At 40.5% G+C, this 15,633-nt stretch overlaps 1 protein-coding gene across 4 annotated transcripts in view; it reads left to right on the forward strand.

The window, feature by feature from the left end:
• Positions 1–1,538: 1,538 nt before the first annotated feature.
• dennd1a.S (DENN domain containing 1A S homeolog) overlaps positions 1,539–15,633 on the forward strand; it is a 486,461-nt gene continuing 472,366 nt past the window's right edge. For 2 of the 4 annotated variants that reach the window (XM_018232036.2, XM_018232035.2), the window contains exon 1: positions 1,540–1,746. In XM_018232036.2, coding sequence (XP_018087525.1) covers positions 1,730–1,746 — 17 coding nt within the window. In that variant the 5' untranslated portion in view covers positions 1,540–1,729. Of the gene's footprint in view, positions 1,747–15,633 lie in introns of all 4 variants that reach the window. The other 2 variants (XM_018232034.2, NM_001094002.1) reach the window with 2 other exon arrangements.

The following is a 15,633-nucleotide window of genomic DNA, read 5'->3' on the forward strand; positions in this document are numbered from 1 at the left end:
TAGTTTAAAGGGATACTGTCATGGGAAAAAATTTTTTTTTCAAAATGAATCAGTTAATAGTGCTGCTCCAGCAAAATTCTGCACTGAAATCCATTTCTCAAAAGAGCAAACAGATTTTTTTATATTCAATTTTGAAATCTGACATGGGGCTAGACATTTTGTCAATTTCCTAGCTGCCCCATGTCATGTGACTTGTGCCTGCACTTTAGGAGAGAAATGCTTTCTGGCAGGCTGCTGTTTTTCCTTCTCAATGTAACTGAATGTGTCTCAGTGGGACATGGGTTTTTACTATTGAGTGTTGTTCTTAGATCTACCAGGCAGCTGTTATCTTGTGTTAGGGAGCTGCTATCTGGTTACCTTCCCATTGTTCTTTTGTTTGGCTGCTGGGGGGGAAAAGGGAGGGGGTGATATCACTCCAACTTGCAGTACAGCAGTAAAGAGTGATTGAAGTTTATCAGAGCACAAGTCACATGACTTGGGGCAGCTGGGAAATTGACAATATGTATAGCCCTAAGTCAGATTTCAAAATTGAATATAAAAAAATCTGTTTGCTCTTTTGAGAAATGGATTTCAGTGCAGAATTCTGCTTGTGCAGCACTATTTTTTTTCTTCCCATGACAGTATCCCTTTAAAGGAACAGTAACGTCAAAAAATGAAAGTGTATCCAATGAATTTAAATATAATGTACTACTACCCTGCACTGGTAAAAGTTCTATGCTTGCTTCTGAAAGATTACTTTAGTTTATATAAACAAGCTGGCAGCACAGAACCAGTCCATGGAGAAGGTAGACAGCACATTGTTTTTTTGACTAGTACCCAATAAAAAAACACATACGAGACTTGCATTGGAGGAAATACTGCAGCTAAGCCTTAAGTCACTGTGACGCCATATATGTGTGTGTGTGTGAATTTTTTTTTGTATAAAATTTTACATTTCGAGTTCCTCTTCTTCCACCTGCTTTGGTCGCCACCCCAGAAGAACTGATGGAAGCCATGCTTGTAGATGCCTTTGCTACCGCTCCTGAGCTCTGACCAATCAGAGTGTGTGTGGGAGGGGCTATCGCACATCATCTTGCAATGTGATTGGTGCCCTACAAATCCAGCCTCCTGTTGGCTGGCCCCTGCAGCAGTAGATTATGTTGTTGTTACTGTTCCTTTAACACCTTACCCATAAATGCCATTTCCACCAAACCAGAATACAGCTGAACAGTAGCCAATCAGGCTGCATGCTAATTAGTTGTTCCTGTTTGTAAAAGAATACATTGTGTAAAGTTGCTGAAAAAAGGTACAAGACACAAAAAGGTGAAACACGACACAAGACATTTACATATAGCAATTCCAACACTTTTGCCTCTCAGTTTATATTTTACTCAGAACCCCAAAACACGACCCGCCCTCGGCTTCCTATTGTCCCTTCCGGTTTTCAATTGGTTGGAAATATGAGAGTAGGCGTCTCAGTTGACTTGTCCCCAATTTCCCGTCCCTCCCAAAGCCGTGACAGGGCCTGTCTCCCTGCGCACTGCGCCGTGGGTTCTGTCTGCCGCGCACAGCCAGCTGGTAGTTGTAGTTTTTATTCCGTCTATGTGACTGCTGTGCAGCAAGCGGAAAACTACAACACCCGTCAGCCCCGGGTGGGTGCGCGGCTCGGTGACCATGGCGCTGTGTAAGTGAGGGAACGAGAGCAAGATAGGAACCCGGCGGGACACTGGATACTGGGACACCGGAGACCATGGGCTCCCGGCTGAAGTAAGTGCTCGTGCTTATGTGTGTCTGTGTTTGTATAGAGAGTCATGTGCCTCAAGGGCAGTGTCTATGGAAACACACCTATACACTCAGTAGTAACACTTGTACATAAGGGAATGTGAAGCTGTGTATGCCTGGAATTGTCTGTGTGAGGTTTAATCATATACTGTGGGCACAGTTCACGCTACAGGGGGACTCAGCTGCTTCATTTAAACCTCCAAAGTAGACAGTTCTATACTCATTAAATTTTATCTGTTATTTGGCCTCTTTTTATTTAAAAGGACCTAGCTAAAGCAACTCGCTTTTTACAGTAACCTCTGGGCCCAAGAGGGGGTTCCATATCCCATATCCATATCGGTTTAAAGCTCCAGCCAGGCAGGACAATGGTCATGTGGAATTAGGTTTACTAGTTGTTCTACAAAATGATACCAACCTTCAGGAACCGCGCAGTGCTCATATTGGCCTTGTTGAGAGGAATTTACTAATGAACTGTTCATTTTACTCTAAAGTAACAAAAGCATTTTTTCTTCCTGAATTTACCCCTAAGGATTTATTGCTCTGTATTTGATAGCGTTAAGTACCTCGAAGCAATGGCGTAACTAGATATTATTGGGCCCCACAAAAAATTATTTTTCAGGTCCCCGAAATGTCTAGAGATTGTCTAGACCTGGTTTACCAATATTTATTACAATAGTATATGAATTAGGGCCTCAAGGGCCCCGTGTACCTCTTGGGCTCCTCCTGCAGCCACAGGGTCTGCTTAGTCTGTAGTTACACCCCTGCCTAGAAGAAAAGTTCATTTTAATCCCTGTGTGTTGATTCTGCTTTTGCATTAAAGGAGAAGGAAAGGTAAAATATAAATAAAGTTGTGTAGATTGTCCATACAGTGGAGAGATACTAGAAGAGTTGCTCTAATTTTGAGAAGTGCATATAATAAAAAAAGCAATCCCTCTCCGTAGCCTAATCGTCTCTTAATTGGGTTCGCATATGTACAGTATCATTTTTGTAAGCCCTGCGCATGCGTACAGTAACCGTTACTTCCCCCATGCGATCGTCAAAAATTAGGTCAGGTGGTACAATGTTACGTCATCCATCTCCTCCCCTTCACGCTGCAACGCCAATAGGAATGTTCACTATGCGTTGCTATAGCAACGAGAGTTCCTTGTCATATCTTGTGCTTTCTATGGACAGAACCATTCTATATTTCTCTATATTATTTCTCTACAATAATCATTCAGTCTATCTGAGGTCTGTTTTTCGATCAGTCTTTCTGAGGTCTGTTTTTACATGGAGAGACGCAGCAGAGAGACGCCTAGTTTGTGACGCTCTGTATGTGTGGCGTGAGAGGTCATGGGGGAGGAATCAATTTAGCGCATGTGCAGTTCCAACAGCCAGACAAAGGATGTGACGTGCAACTGAATAACATGGCGGCCGCAAAGACTGTAAAGTGCGAAAACTTCAGAGGCACGGTATCAGTGAGGGAGACGGAATTGGGCTGCGAAAACGATTCGGTTCAGGAGGGGTGCGCCCAAGCAACGATTATAAATAGGTATTAAAAATTACCTTTCCTTCTCCTTTAAAGGGAAATATATATTCACTAAAGTAGAAAGAAAGGTTAAATTACAGGGGGGGTTGTTACCTGGTCAATTCAGTTCTCTAGCTTTCTGTAAATGCCAGCTAGGGACAGTGCTTGTATGATAAACATGTTGGCAATGTAATTGCTGGTAAATTTTAATTCCTCTTCATAACCAACACCTATCCATGGACCCTGATCTGCCCATTCACTCACTACATGATGTCATTGCCCCACCTCAGTGATGTCACTGCCAAGGTCCCTCTAAAGGTTGCAACCCTACCCCACTGATTATAATCATTTACCCTATACCCCAGGCCAGAGTGCCTATCCTGTTAGCTGAAAACTGCATTGACCTGGAGAACTTTTCAGTGAGCATCACAGAGTGATCCTCTTATTCCACTTCTTCATTCTTTTTTTATTTAAAGTTCAGTTTGTCACTCTATTGTGCATGTGCACCCACAAAAAGAAGACGAGTATCACTCTGTGGTGCTTGCTCAGAAGTACCCTGGGCCAGTGCAATTTTCTTCTTACTGGATCATAGACCTGGGCTAACAGGTAAGGGGTTATAATCGCCTAACATTTGGCACCCCCAGTTATTACACCTTTCTTTCTCCTCTAAATTGTAAATGCACTTGCTACTGAAAGCAGTGTTTGTTTGGCTGTTTATAGTCTGCATTCTCGAACAATGTATCAGAACATATAGCACGGTCCCAAAACAATGTAGCTCAAGTAAACTTGTTACATTGTTAAAAAAGTCAGTAAGGGATAAACAAATACTGATTTCAATTTGCGATCGTGTTTATATTAAAGGGATACTGTCATGGGAAAATTTTTTTTTTCAAAATGAATCCGTTAATAGTGCTGCTCCAGGAGAATTCTGCACTGAAATCCATTTCCCAAAAGAGCAAACAGATTTTTTTATATTCAATTTTAAAATCTGACATGGGGCTAGACATATTGTCAGGTGATTAGTAGTCTGAAAATAATCCATTATTACTCTTTTCAAGGCTGCTATCTTTTGAAAGGGGGCAGGCCCGGACTGTCAATCTGTGGGTTCTGGCAAATGCCAGAGGGGCTGCTATAAGGTGCCATAGAAAGTCAGTATTTAGTGGGCTGGTGAGGGCTGTTTGGGCCTCTGTGTGGGCTGATTGGGCCTCTGTGTACCTGAAATGCCAGGGCCTATTTTAATTCTCAGTCCGGACCTGACAGGGGGTGACATGAGGAATTGTCAAGCCTGAATTATCACCAGGTACCATAGCTGTTAATGAATGAGTACCTAAACCCACCCTGAAGTCGCATTCCCACTGACACTGCTAGTTTAAAGGGATACTGTCATGGGAAAAAAAATTTTTTCAAAATGAATCCGTTAATAGTGCTGCTCCAGCAGAATTCTGCACTGAAATCCATTTACCAAAAGAGCAAACAGATTTTTTTATATTCAATTTTAAAATCTGACATGGGGCTAGACATATTGTCAGTTTCCCAGCTTTTAGAAGAGGCCTTATGTGTTTTATTCATCAGTATCCTGAAAATTTAGCCCACCATAGACATAGTAACATACAGCGTCCTCTTTGCCTGCTTACCTTTCCTACGTGGGGGGAGGCCGCAATGCTAGTGTAAAGAGTGCAAAATTGGTTTAAAAACTGAATTTTGGCTCTTAAAGGTACCAGGAGCGGATTTTTGCTGTTTGGCACTGCCCTCTGAGTCTTGTTTTTCAACTCGCCTCAATTCGTGTAGCGCCCCTGTTAACGTAGGTTAAAAAAAGACACATGTCCATCAAGTTAAAACTTTTAAGTCTATAACTGCCTTACTGCTAGACATAAATATCAATTATCTGACAAGTGCTTCTGTCAGATAATTTGTTTGTCAGGTGATTAGTAGTCTGAAAATAATCCATTATTACTCTTTTCAAGGCTGCTATCTTTTGACAGGGGGTGACATGAGGAATTGTCAAGCCTGAATTATCACCAGGTACCATAGCTGTTAATGAATGAGTACATAAACCCAATAGGCTGGTTTTGCTTCCAATAAGGATTAATTATATCTAAGTTGGGATCAAGTACAAGCTACTGTTTTATTATTACAGAGAAGAAGGTAATTATTTTTAAAAATTTGGATTATTTGGATAAAATGGAGTCTATGGGAGACAGTCATTCCGTAATTCGGATCTTTCTGGATATTGGGTTTCCGGATAAGGGATCCTATACCTGTACTGAGAAATTACTTTGAATCATATTTTCCTTAATTAAGCAAAGAACAGTTTTTGGGTGGTCATTAACTGTAATAGAAAGATTTTTCTCCAACAAAGAATGGATAAATGTTAATGAAGATGCACCAAAAAGATTAATTGGTGCACATAGAAAGACTAAATTAATGTATGCTCGAGAAAAGTTTGTGTTACCAGAAAAAAATAAAGCCTGTATGAAAGGGTTAGTTGTATTAGTATTTAAATGGCATAAAGCTGATGTTAACAGAAGTTGTTAGTCAGGTGCTGGTTCTACGGTTCGATGTAGTACATGACATTTTTGGCGAATTAACTATATTGAAAACATTTCTATTTTGGACAGCCTATCCATTTACCCAGCTTTTATTTTTATACTGAACAATTTCTTTAAAAGTATTACATCCCATTTATGTTGAGGAAATGTACCTGCTGATTGCACTGTGCAAAGCTGCAGTGACCAAGATCACTTCAGCTAGACTTACACTTGTATATACTTGTATGCTAACATTTCCCTGTGTTTAGGTTGGAAAGAACACGATATTAGAATTTCTGCAGGCCAGTGCATTTTTTTTCCAAATTGGAACACTGCAGAATATTCTTAGAGATTAAATTTACTCGGTGCCTGACATAGGCAACAGGTTCAGTGATGCCTTTGATGCCCGTGTTGAAATGATGTGCTCAAGTTTTCTGGTGTGCCATAAATGTTATCCTTTCCATTGGTCAACTACAAAGGAGAAGTGAATATATAGCGACAATTTAAGGCAATTTTACAAGCATTCTTATTGTTTGGAAAATGAATAGCTGAGCAGGCAGACCATAAGCTTGCAATTGCACCTCATTGATTTAAATTGCATTTGTCTGACATTGTATGAGATAGTATGTGTGCCCATAATTTCAGGAAACTGCTGTTCACATCAATGTGCAGTGATCCATGTGGTTGGTTCTTTAAGCTCATAGCCAATTTAGTTATTATGGCATAATTGTCTGACTAGTATTCATTTGGGGTATACAGAAAAACTAGTAAGGTTGCACTCTATATATTGTTCTTCTGCAGGGTTCTGCTATCTGCTGTCTTAAGGCACCCAAAAGGGCCAGTCCAACAGCTTGGGAACCCAGGGGCCCCATCAAGGGGGTACTTGAGATTTAAAGGTGTGATTTGTGAGGAGTGCACAGATCATGGAGTGAATGAGGTTTTCTGGATCATGGACAACATTTTGCCATAATTGGAGAGCAGCCAGGTCAAATCAGGGATTGAAGCCATGCATGCAAATTTTGGGGCCTTATTTTATTTGCTGGAAAGGGCCAATGAGCAGGAGGCCCAGCTGTTCAGTCAGCTAATTATTGGACTGTGCTAACACAGTAGTTTGGGGCCCATGTTCTTCTGTTGTAGAATTGTATTTTGCAAAATCTACAAGTTTTATATCAAGCTTATTGTTATTAATTGTATTTTTTTTTTTTCCTTTTGTTTTCTAAATGTAGAAATCTACTACTTGTTGTTATGGGCAATATCACTGGTTATATTGCTTTCCACTGTTTTCCACTATTTTAAAGAGCATGATAAATAGGCCCTTTAATTTTAAAGGTTGTCAGTAACAGGCTCAGGAATACAGTTATGGTTTTCTTTGAATCTGTGGATTTAGGCATGTCTGTTTAACCCCCCCCCCCAAAAAAAACCAAAACAATTATATTTTTTTCTGTAAGTTCACTGTTCATGTTATTTTTTTTTTTTTAAATTAACTTAACGTAATGAGTTTTTTCAAGCTGCCTTTCATGTTGCCATACATAGCCTAGTTCCAGCAATTTGGTTAACTTTTGATCATACTGCCTGACCATCTGTGTATGTATGGCAGCTTGGGGCTGTTTGGGGAAACCATCCTGTTATCCATATTACATGGTACAATGGTGCATGGAAGTTAGTGAACCCTCTAAAATGTTCTGTATTTTTATATGAATGTGACCATCTGATTTTCAAACAAGTTCTAAATGAAAACCTAGTTAAACAAAAAAAATAAGAGCCAATACCATATCTGCATGTGGAAGTAAATCCTAAGTTCTGATGACCATAAAGCTGGAAAATGTTACAAGACTATCTCTGAAGAGTTTGGCTTCCACTAATCAACAGTAAGACAGACTGTGTACAAATGGAGGAAATTCTAGACAGTTGTTACCCTACCCAGAAGTAGTCGACCATCAAAGATAACTAACTGCAAGGCGTCTAATAGTCCGAGAGGTAACAAAGGAACCTAGGGTAACAACTAAACAACTGAAGGCCTGTCTCACACTGGCGAATTTTGATGTTCAATGTCCACTATCAGGAGAACACTGAACAGCAATGATTTGTATGGCAGGGTAGCAAGGAGAAAGCCAATGCTCTCCCCCATAATATTGTTGACTGTCTACAGTTTGCTAAAGATCATGTGGACAAACCAGAAGGGTGCTGGAAGAATATAATGTGGACAGATAAAGAGAAAATAAATTTTTTGGCTTAAATGAGAAACGTTACATTTGGAAAAAGAAAAACATTGCATTCCAGCATAACAACATTATGTCATCTGTGAAACATGGTGGTCTTCTGCTTGGGCCTGTTTTTCTGTATCTGGGCATGGATAGCTTCTGCTTTGGGCCTGTTTTTCTGCATCTGGGCCTGGATGGCTTGCTGCCATTGATGGAAAAATTAAGTCTGAACTATACCAGAGAATTCTAAAAGCAAATGTCAAGACATCTGTCCATGAACTGAATCTCAAGAGACAGTGGGTCATGCAGCAAGACACTTTTCCTAAACACTCAAGTCGTTCTACCGAAGAATGGTTAAAGAAGACTAAAGTGAATGTTCTGGACTGGCCAAGTCAAAGTCCTGACCTTAATCCAATTGAAATGTTGTGAAAGACCGAAAGTGAGAGGTGAGGAAACCCAGGCCCAGATCTGTGGCGAAGCTACAAAGGCTCAGGCCTACGGTGGCAGTAAAATATTAGGGGTGGCATGCCGCCCAGCCGCTATCTGTGGAGCACTGGGGACACGCAGCTCCCCAGTGCTCTGGCGCATGCACTCTTGGAAATCTGCCTAGACAATTGGCCTTGGCCCAGAAAATCTGAGAGCTGAACCTGTTCTGTATGGAGTAATGGGCTAAATTCAGTCAATGTGTAGGACAGTTACTGCAGTAGCGGCAGTTATTGCTTCACAAGGGGGTCACACCAAATGCTGAGAGCACAACTAACTTACTTGCAACTAGGGTTGCCACTTGGCCGGTAAAAATGATGGCTGATCCCAATGTTATTAATAGGGAAAAAAGATAAATATATAGAAAGGCCTATATTTTTTTCCAGAAAAGGTAGCAGCCCTACTTGCAACATGCATATATGTTAACGAATCGTTTTCTTTTGATAAATACATGATCAAATATAATAATTCTTGTTTCATTTGTTTAACTAGTTTTTCATTATCTACTCTGAGGACTTGTTTGAAAAAATCAGATGATGCATTAGATCACATAATGGGTTTCCAGATAATGGATAAGATCCATTATCCAGAAATCCATTATCCAGAAAGCTTTGAATTATGGAAAGGCCATCTCCCATAGACTCCATTTTATCCAAATAATCCAAATTTTTAAAAGTAATTCCCTTTTTCTCTGTAATAATACAGTATTTTATACTTGAGCCAAATAAGATAATTAACCCTTATTGGAAGCAAAACCAGCCTATTGGGTTTATTTAATGCTTACCTTATTTTCTACCAGACTTAAGGTATGAAGATACAAGTTACGGAAAGATCCATTATCCGGGAAACCCCAGGTCCCATACCTGTATAGAGTATCAAACCAGCATTCATATTTACAATGTTTTATCTTTTCCCCTGAGGACTTGTGGCAATTAATGTAAGGGTATGTTTACAGTATTTAATAAAAAGTGCCATGTTTTGCACAGTTTAGTAAGACATGCCAATTTGAAATGTGTACTTTACAAAATTATATGTTTTTCTATTGACAACATAAATTGAACATAACTTTAACATAACTGGGTGTCTTGTGTAAATGCTGGAAGTGTGTTGGTTTTGCAGTTAATGAAGAGTCATGAAGAATATTACGTACTCTTTTTCATTTTGGGATCTTTGCTTGCCTCATAACACCCCTGGCACTCATATTTAGGATATTCTTTATTGATTCTTTATTGGTTGCAAATGACACGTGGGAGATAAGATTAAATGCAAGCTCTGAGGTGTTTTTCAGAAATGTAGTAAATAATGCTTAAAGGACCAGTAACATCAAATTTTTTTTTAAAAAAATTCGTTAGTATACATCAAAAAATAAACACCAAGACAAATAAAATTTTAAAATTGCAAAGCCTTTATTAAGAAATAACTTACCGAAACTCCACTTCCTGTCCTCTACAGAAAAGGTGACACGGCGACCATCCATTGTGCGGCGCTGGATTTCTCCTCCTTGGCTCTGTCTCATGTTGTATTGACAGCATGTGAAGCGGCTGCTGCATCAGGGAGCGTGGTTTCCATAACCGAGGATTGCTTACTCATCGGTGCATCTGTAGAGTGGGGAAGCTGTTTAGAGTGGAGCTGGGCCACATCGTGGATGTTTGTAGTTCCAGGCAGCAGGCTGATCGGAGTTCCCAGTCACTGGCACGTAGCCACTCTCAACATGCACTGCTTTCCGTGCTATCGAGTGCTTCTTACCGACCCGAATTCCATGCGCTGCTTTCCGTGCTATAGAGAGCTTCTTACCGACCCGAATTCAATGCGCTGCTTTTCATGCTATAGAGAGCTTCTTACCGACCCAAATTCAATGCGCTGCTTTTTGTGCTATAGAGAGCTTCTTTCAGACTCGTAACCTGCCCCCATCAATTACGAGCACTCTACGTAGAGGAACAGCCATGGCCAGAGGATCCCCCTCTCTTTAGTTAGCATGCTTGCAACTACCCCACTTGTGGTTATTATTAGGGTAACAGTCTTGTCTTGTATAAATGGGGTCCCTTTGCTTAGCCAGCAGGGGGATAATGGGATGGAAGGGAATGCTGGGCACTGGGAAACTCTAGAGAGGGAGAAGGAGTGAAATGGGCATTATATTCAAAAAAATATTTCTGCTTCTCTCTCGTGGACCCTGACACTGAACAGGAACCCGCACTGTGTGTCCGCTTGCAGTTTAGCGCTCTATAGCACGGAAAGCAGCGCATGTGAGAGTGGCTATGTGACAGTGACTGGGAACTCCGATCAGCCTGCTGCCTGGAACTACAAACATCCACGATGTGGCCCAGCTCCACTCTGAACAGCTCCCCCGCTGCAGGGACTCTACAGATGCGCCAATGAGCCAGCAATCCTCGGTTATGGAAACCACGCTCCCTGATGCAGCAGCCGCTTCACTTGCCGTCAATACAACATGAGACAGAGCCATGGAGGAGAAATCCAGCGCCACACAATGGATGGTCGCCGTGCCGCCTTTTCTGTAGAGGACAGGAAGTGGAGTTTCTGTAAGATATTTCTTAATAAAGGCTTTGCAATTCTAAAGTTTTATTTGTCTTGGTGTTTATTTTTTGATGTATACTAACGAATTTTGTTAAAAATTTTTTTGATGTTACTGGTCCTTTAACTTTACGAGATTTTAAAGTCTGTTAACTAGCTATGTAGTTTGTTTGTTATTTGGAGTACAAAGACATATTTACCCATTCCGAATTAGAATGTGTAATATCCAAAATTGTATGCATTGCTCTCAATATAGATATATGGTATTGGCACTCTTGGTAGACATGGGACTTTCCATATCAGTTATATTTTTGTGAACTATCAGTTCCTTACAGTAAATGCCTCTAAAGGAAGCGTTAGCTCAAAATGTCCAAAAAAACCTTCTGGCACTGAAAGTAAATGAAATGTAATCAATGCTGATATAATAGCAGAAAACTTAAGAAAATGGAATCTCTAGCCGAAAATTGTAACAACTGATATAATGAAAGAAAATGTAAGCAACAGTATGGGGATCTGTTATCTGGAAACCCGTTATCCAGAAAGCTCTGAATAACAGGCCATATGCTAGAGTCCTTCAGCGGGTCGCGGTACCCTGCGGGTTTCGGGTAGAAGTTCTGGGTGCAAGTATAGATGCGGGTCGCGCTGCGGGTCTTCTCAATATCGATGGTCCCATACCTGTACTTTTCAGTGTAGTAAAACTCATTTTTCCTACAAGTCTGTTAATCAGCTGAATTTTGCAACACTGTTTAAGGAGTCATCAGAAGAGTAGCAAATCCAGACATATACTCCTTTAAATAGCAGTTCTATTTACAAATAATAATATTAATTCATGTATAATGCAAAGTTGCTTAGAATTAGCTTTTATTATTAAAAAAAAAAAAGTTGGGGGTGAATGTCGCCTTTAAACTAAAAGAACAGACAGAATACATTTTCCATATTTGTTATGCTCTTGTTCAACAAAGATGTGTTTAGGTTTACACTTCCCCTTTAACCAAATTTACATCAAACTCCAATTAATTTCTGATATCCTGATAATTTTAAGTACATTGTAGCAGGGGTACAGTGTTTATATCATTCACACATTTCGATGAATTAGAATTATATTTTATAACACACAGACTAAGATTTAAATCTACTACAAAACCCAATAAGCTGGTTTTGCTTCCAATAAGGATTACCGTATATACTCGAGTATAAACCGAGTTTTTCAGCATCCAAAATGTGCTGAAAAAGTCTACCTCGGCTTATACTCGGGTCAGTAGGCAGTAGCCGAGATTGCAGTCACTTTTAATCATTCCTATACCAACAGTTCACTTGGGGAGAGACTGCAATATCCCACAATGCCCTCTGTTGGTTTTATGAAAGAATAACAGTGCGCCCTCTGTTGGTTATATTAAAGAATAACAGTGACTGCAGTATCACACAGCGCCATCTGTTGGTTGTATCAAAGAATAACAGTGACTGCAATATCACACAGCGCCATCTGTTGGTTGTATCAAAGAATAACAGTGACTGCAATATCACACAGCACCATCTGTTGGTTGTATCAAAGAATAACAGTGACTGCAATATCACACAGCGCCATCTGTTGGTTGTATCAAAGAATAACAGTGACTGCAATATCACACAGCGCCATCTGTTGGTTATATCAAAGAATAACAGTGAACTGCAATATCACACAGCACCATCTGTTGGTTGTATCAAAGAATAACAGTGAACTGCAATATCACACAGCGCCATCTGTTGGTTGAATAAAGGATTAACAGTGATGGCAATATCACACAGCGCCATCTGTTGGTTATACGAAAGATCAGTGATGGTTTTATGACACACGGCACTCTCTGCACAATTCTCTGTCACCATCAACTTTGCAAAGAAGTCCGGTCGATCGCTGGGGGAGTCTCTTTGGCGGAAGGTGCGCTGCTGGGAGACAGGGCTGTAGTTGTGTCTAGGCTTATACTAGAGTCAATAAGTTTTCCCAGTTTTCGTAGGTAAAATTAGGTACCTCGGCTTATACTCGGATCGGCGTATACTCGAGTATATACGGTAATTATATTTAGTTGGGATCAAGTACAAGGTACTGTTTTATTATTACAGAGATAAGGAAATCGGTTTTAAAAACCAGAATTATTTGATTATAATGGAGTCTATGGGAGATGGCCTTTCCAGTAATTCAGAACTTTCTGGATAGTGGTTTTCCGGATAACATATCCCATACCTGTACTATTCACTCAGGGAAATACAATTTAAATTTTTTAAACAATTTTCAATGCATTTGCATTTTTTCAGCTCTATTTCCTGCACACTGGCCAGAACCTGTTGATGTTAGAGTGCTGAAATAGTGCAAGGAGGAAAGCTAAATACATTTTTTTTTCACAATAATTTCTAGGCAGAAAATACAAAATATGTGGAATCTTTTCCAAGCCAAAATTATTAGCTGTTTTTTCTTTACTGTGGGCCAATAATGTGGCATTTGCCCAAGTGCTGGCTTTGAACAAACACATATTTTGTCTTTTGTACATGCCAACTGTGATTGAAACCTGGAAGTGAAGATACTATCTCATAACAGATCTGCTTGCTGTGTGGGGGGTGTTGGATCTATTCAAGACTCTTCTAAAGCTATTTGCAGTTGATAGGTAGAAAGGAACAAAAACAGCCTCTCCTTATAAATACCTTTAAAAAAAATGTAATTATGAATATAAAGATTTAGGGCCACCATCAGAAATTATAGGGCCCCATATGTAGGTTTGTCACCTTTTCTGGAAAAAAATACTGGCCTTCCTATATATTTCTTTTTTCCCTATTGGGATTGGGATCCCTATTGGGATACATTGGGATCAACCATTATATGACAACCCTACCCTACCCATATGACAAAAATTTCTGGGCCACACCCACCACCACAAGCCCGGCCCTAGACCCCACACTCCCGCACACCACAGTAAAAAAGCCTCACAAACATGGGAACTAAAAACCCATTAGTTGTCCCCTCTTACAAGTAAAAAATACAATTGGTGGTCAGGGGCCCAACAGAAATTTAAAAAAAAAAACATTGGTGGCCAGGAAACCACCACCACCACCCCATACAATTTAAAAAAAACATTGGTGGTCAGGGTGCCCATAGAATATTTTTTTAAAAATTGGTGACCTGGGGCCTATATAGGATTAAAATAATACATGGGTGGCCAGAGGCTTAATACAATTTTAAAAAAAAAAACACACATTGGTGTTCAGTGGAACTTATCTTAGGTTCTTCTTCCTTGTCCTTGGCAGTTTCTTCAATTTTCTTTGTCTCCTTTTGTGGCTTCAGGTCTTTTTGCAGCTTTAGCTTCGGCTCCTTCTGTGGCTTCAGGTCTTTTTGCATCTTTGGGTCTTCGGCGCTTCAGGTCTTCGGCACCTCGGGTCTTCGCCGATTTGGGCGCTTTGGGTTCAGCTCACATGCTGTTAAGGGGGGCCCGGTTAATTCAGAAAGTGTAGCACAGCCGGGGCCCCCCTTTAGGCCGCGGCTGTGCTACACTTTCTGAATTAACTGGGTCCCCTTTAGGCCACTGTACTCCCCTGATGCTTAGCACTGTAGAGTGGCAGCCTATCACCAGCTAGGTGACCTGACAGGGAACCACATCTGAGAAATATAAATGAATGGAGGCACACAAATCGAATAAAGGTTAGAAGAATCAGGAGGTGCATATACCAAGTCCCCAACTATCCCATAAAATGGTCACAAACATTATACTGTAAGTATTTTGGACCTGCACACTCAATAAATAATAATAGTAATGACACAGTGGTACTTATGAAAAGGATTTTTTTTTATATATATATATATAATACATTATCAATGCATACAGAAAATGTTTTCTCTATAAGAAAGGTAAGTCAAAAATATAACATTTTGTTTGCAATATTTTGTAATTACATACTATCAATCTGTAACACGATAGTCAAGCACTACATGAGAACAGACACCCTTGTCAGAGAATGAGAATCACCCTAACGTTTTGGGCATTAAAGCCTTTATCAAGGGGAATTCCCCTTGATAAAGCCACTCTTCTTGAGGGGTGTCGGACCATGCTACTTTTTCTTGGGGTGCCGCACTGTAGCACTTTTTTCAGGGGGAGGTGTCAGACTGCAGCACTTTTATTGAGGAGTTCCAGACCATACCAATTTTCTTGAAGGGGTGTTGGACCATACCACTTTCTATTTGGGGGTTTAGCTACTTATATACATTTTTTGTGGATATGGACGGGTTAATGTTTTTAAAGGCAGGAGAGTCTTGTATTAAGGTGATGTTGGATTGTACCAATTTCCCTGAGAAGGATGACGGACCATAACACTTGATGGGGGTGTTGTACTGTACCACTTTTCTTGAGGGGTGGGTGGGATGTTGCACTGTACCACTTTTCTTGAGAGTGTGTCGGATCATACCACTTTTCTTGATGGGAGGGGGTGTTGGACCATACCATTTTTCTTTGGGGGGAGGTGTGTGGGACCGTACCACTTTTCTTGGGGTGGGGGGGGTCGGACCGTACAACTTCTCTTGAGAGGGGGGGGTGTCGGACCGTTCAACTTTTCTTGAGGGGGGGGGGGTGTGTGTGCGGACCGTACCACTTTTCTTGATGGGTGT

The sequence above is a fragment of the Xenopus laevis genome, chromosome 8S (genome assembly GCF_017654675.1).
Source record: "Xenopus laevis strain J_2021 chromosome 8S, Xenopus_laevis_v10.1, whole genome shotgun sequence".
Taxonomy (NCBI): domain Eukaryota; kingdom Metazoa; phylum Chordata; class Amphibia; order Anura; family Pipidae; genus Xenopus; species Xenopus laevis.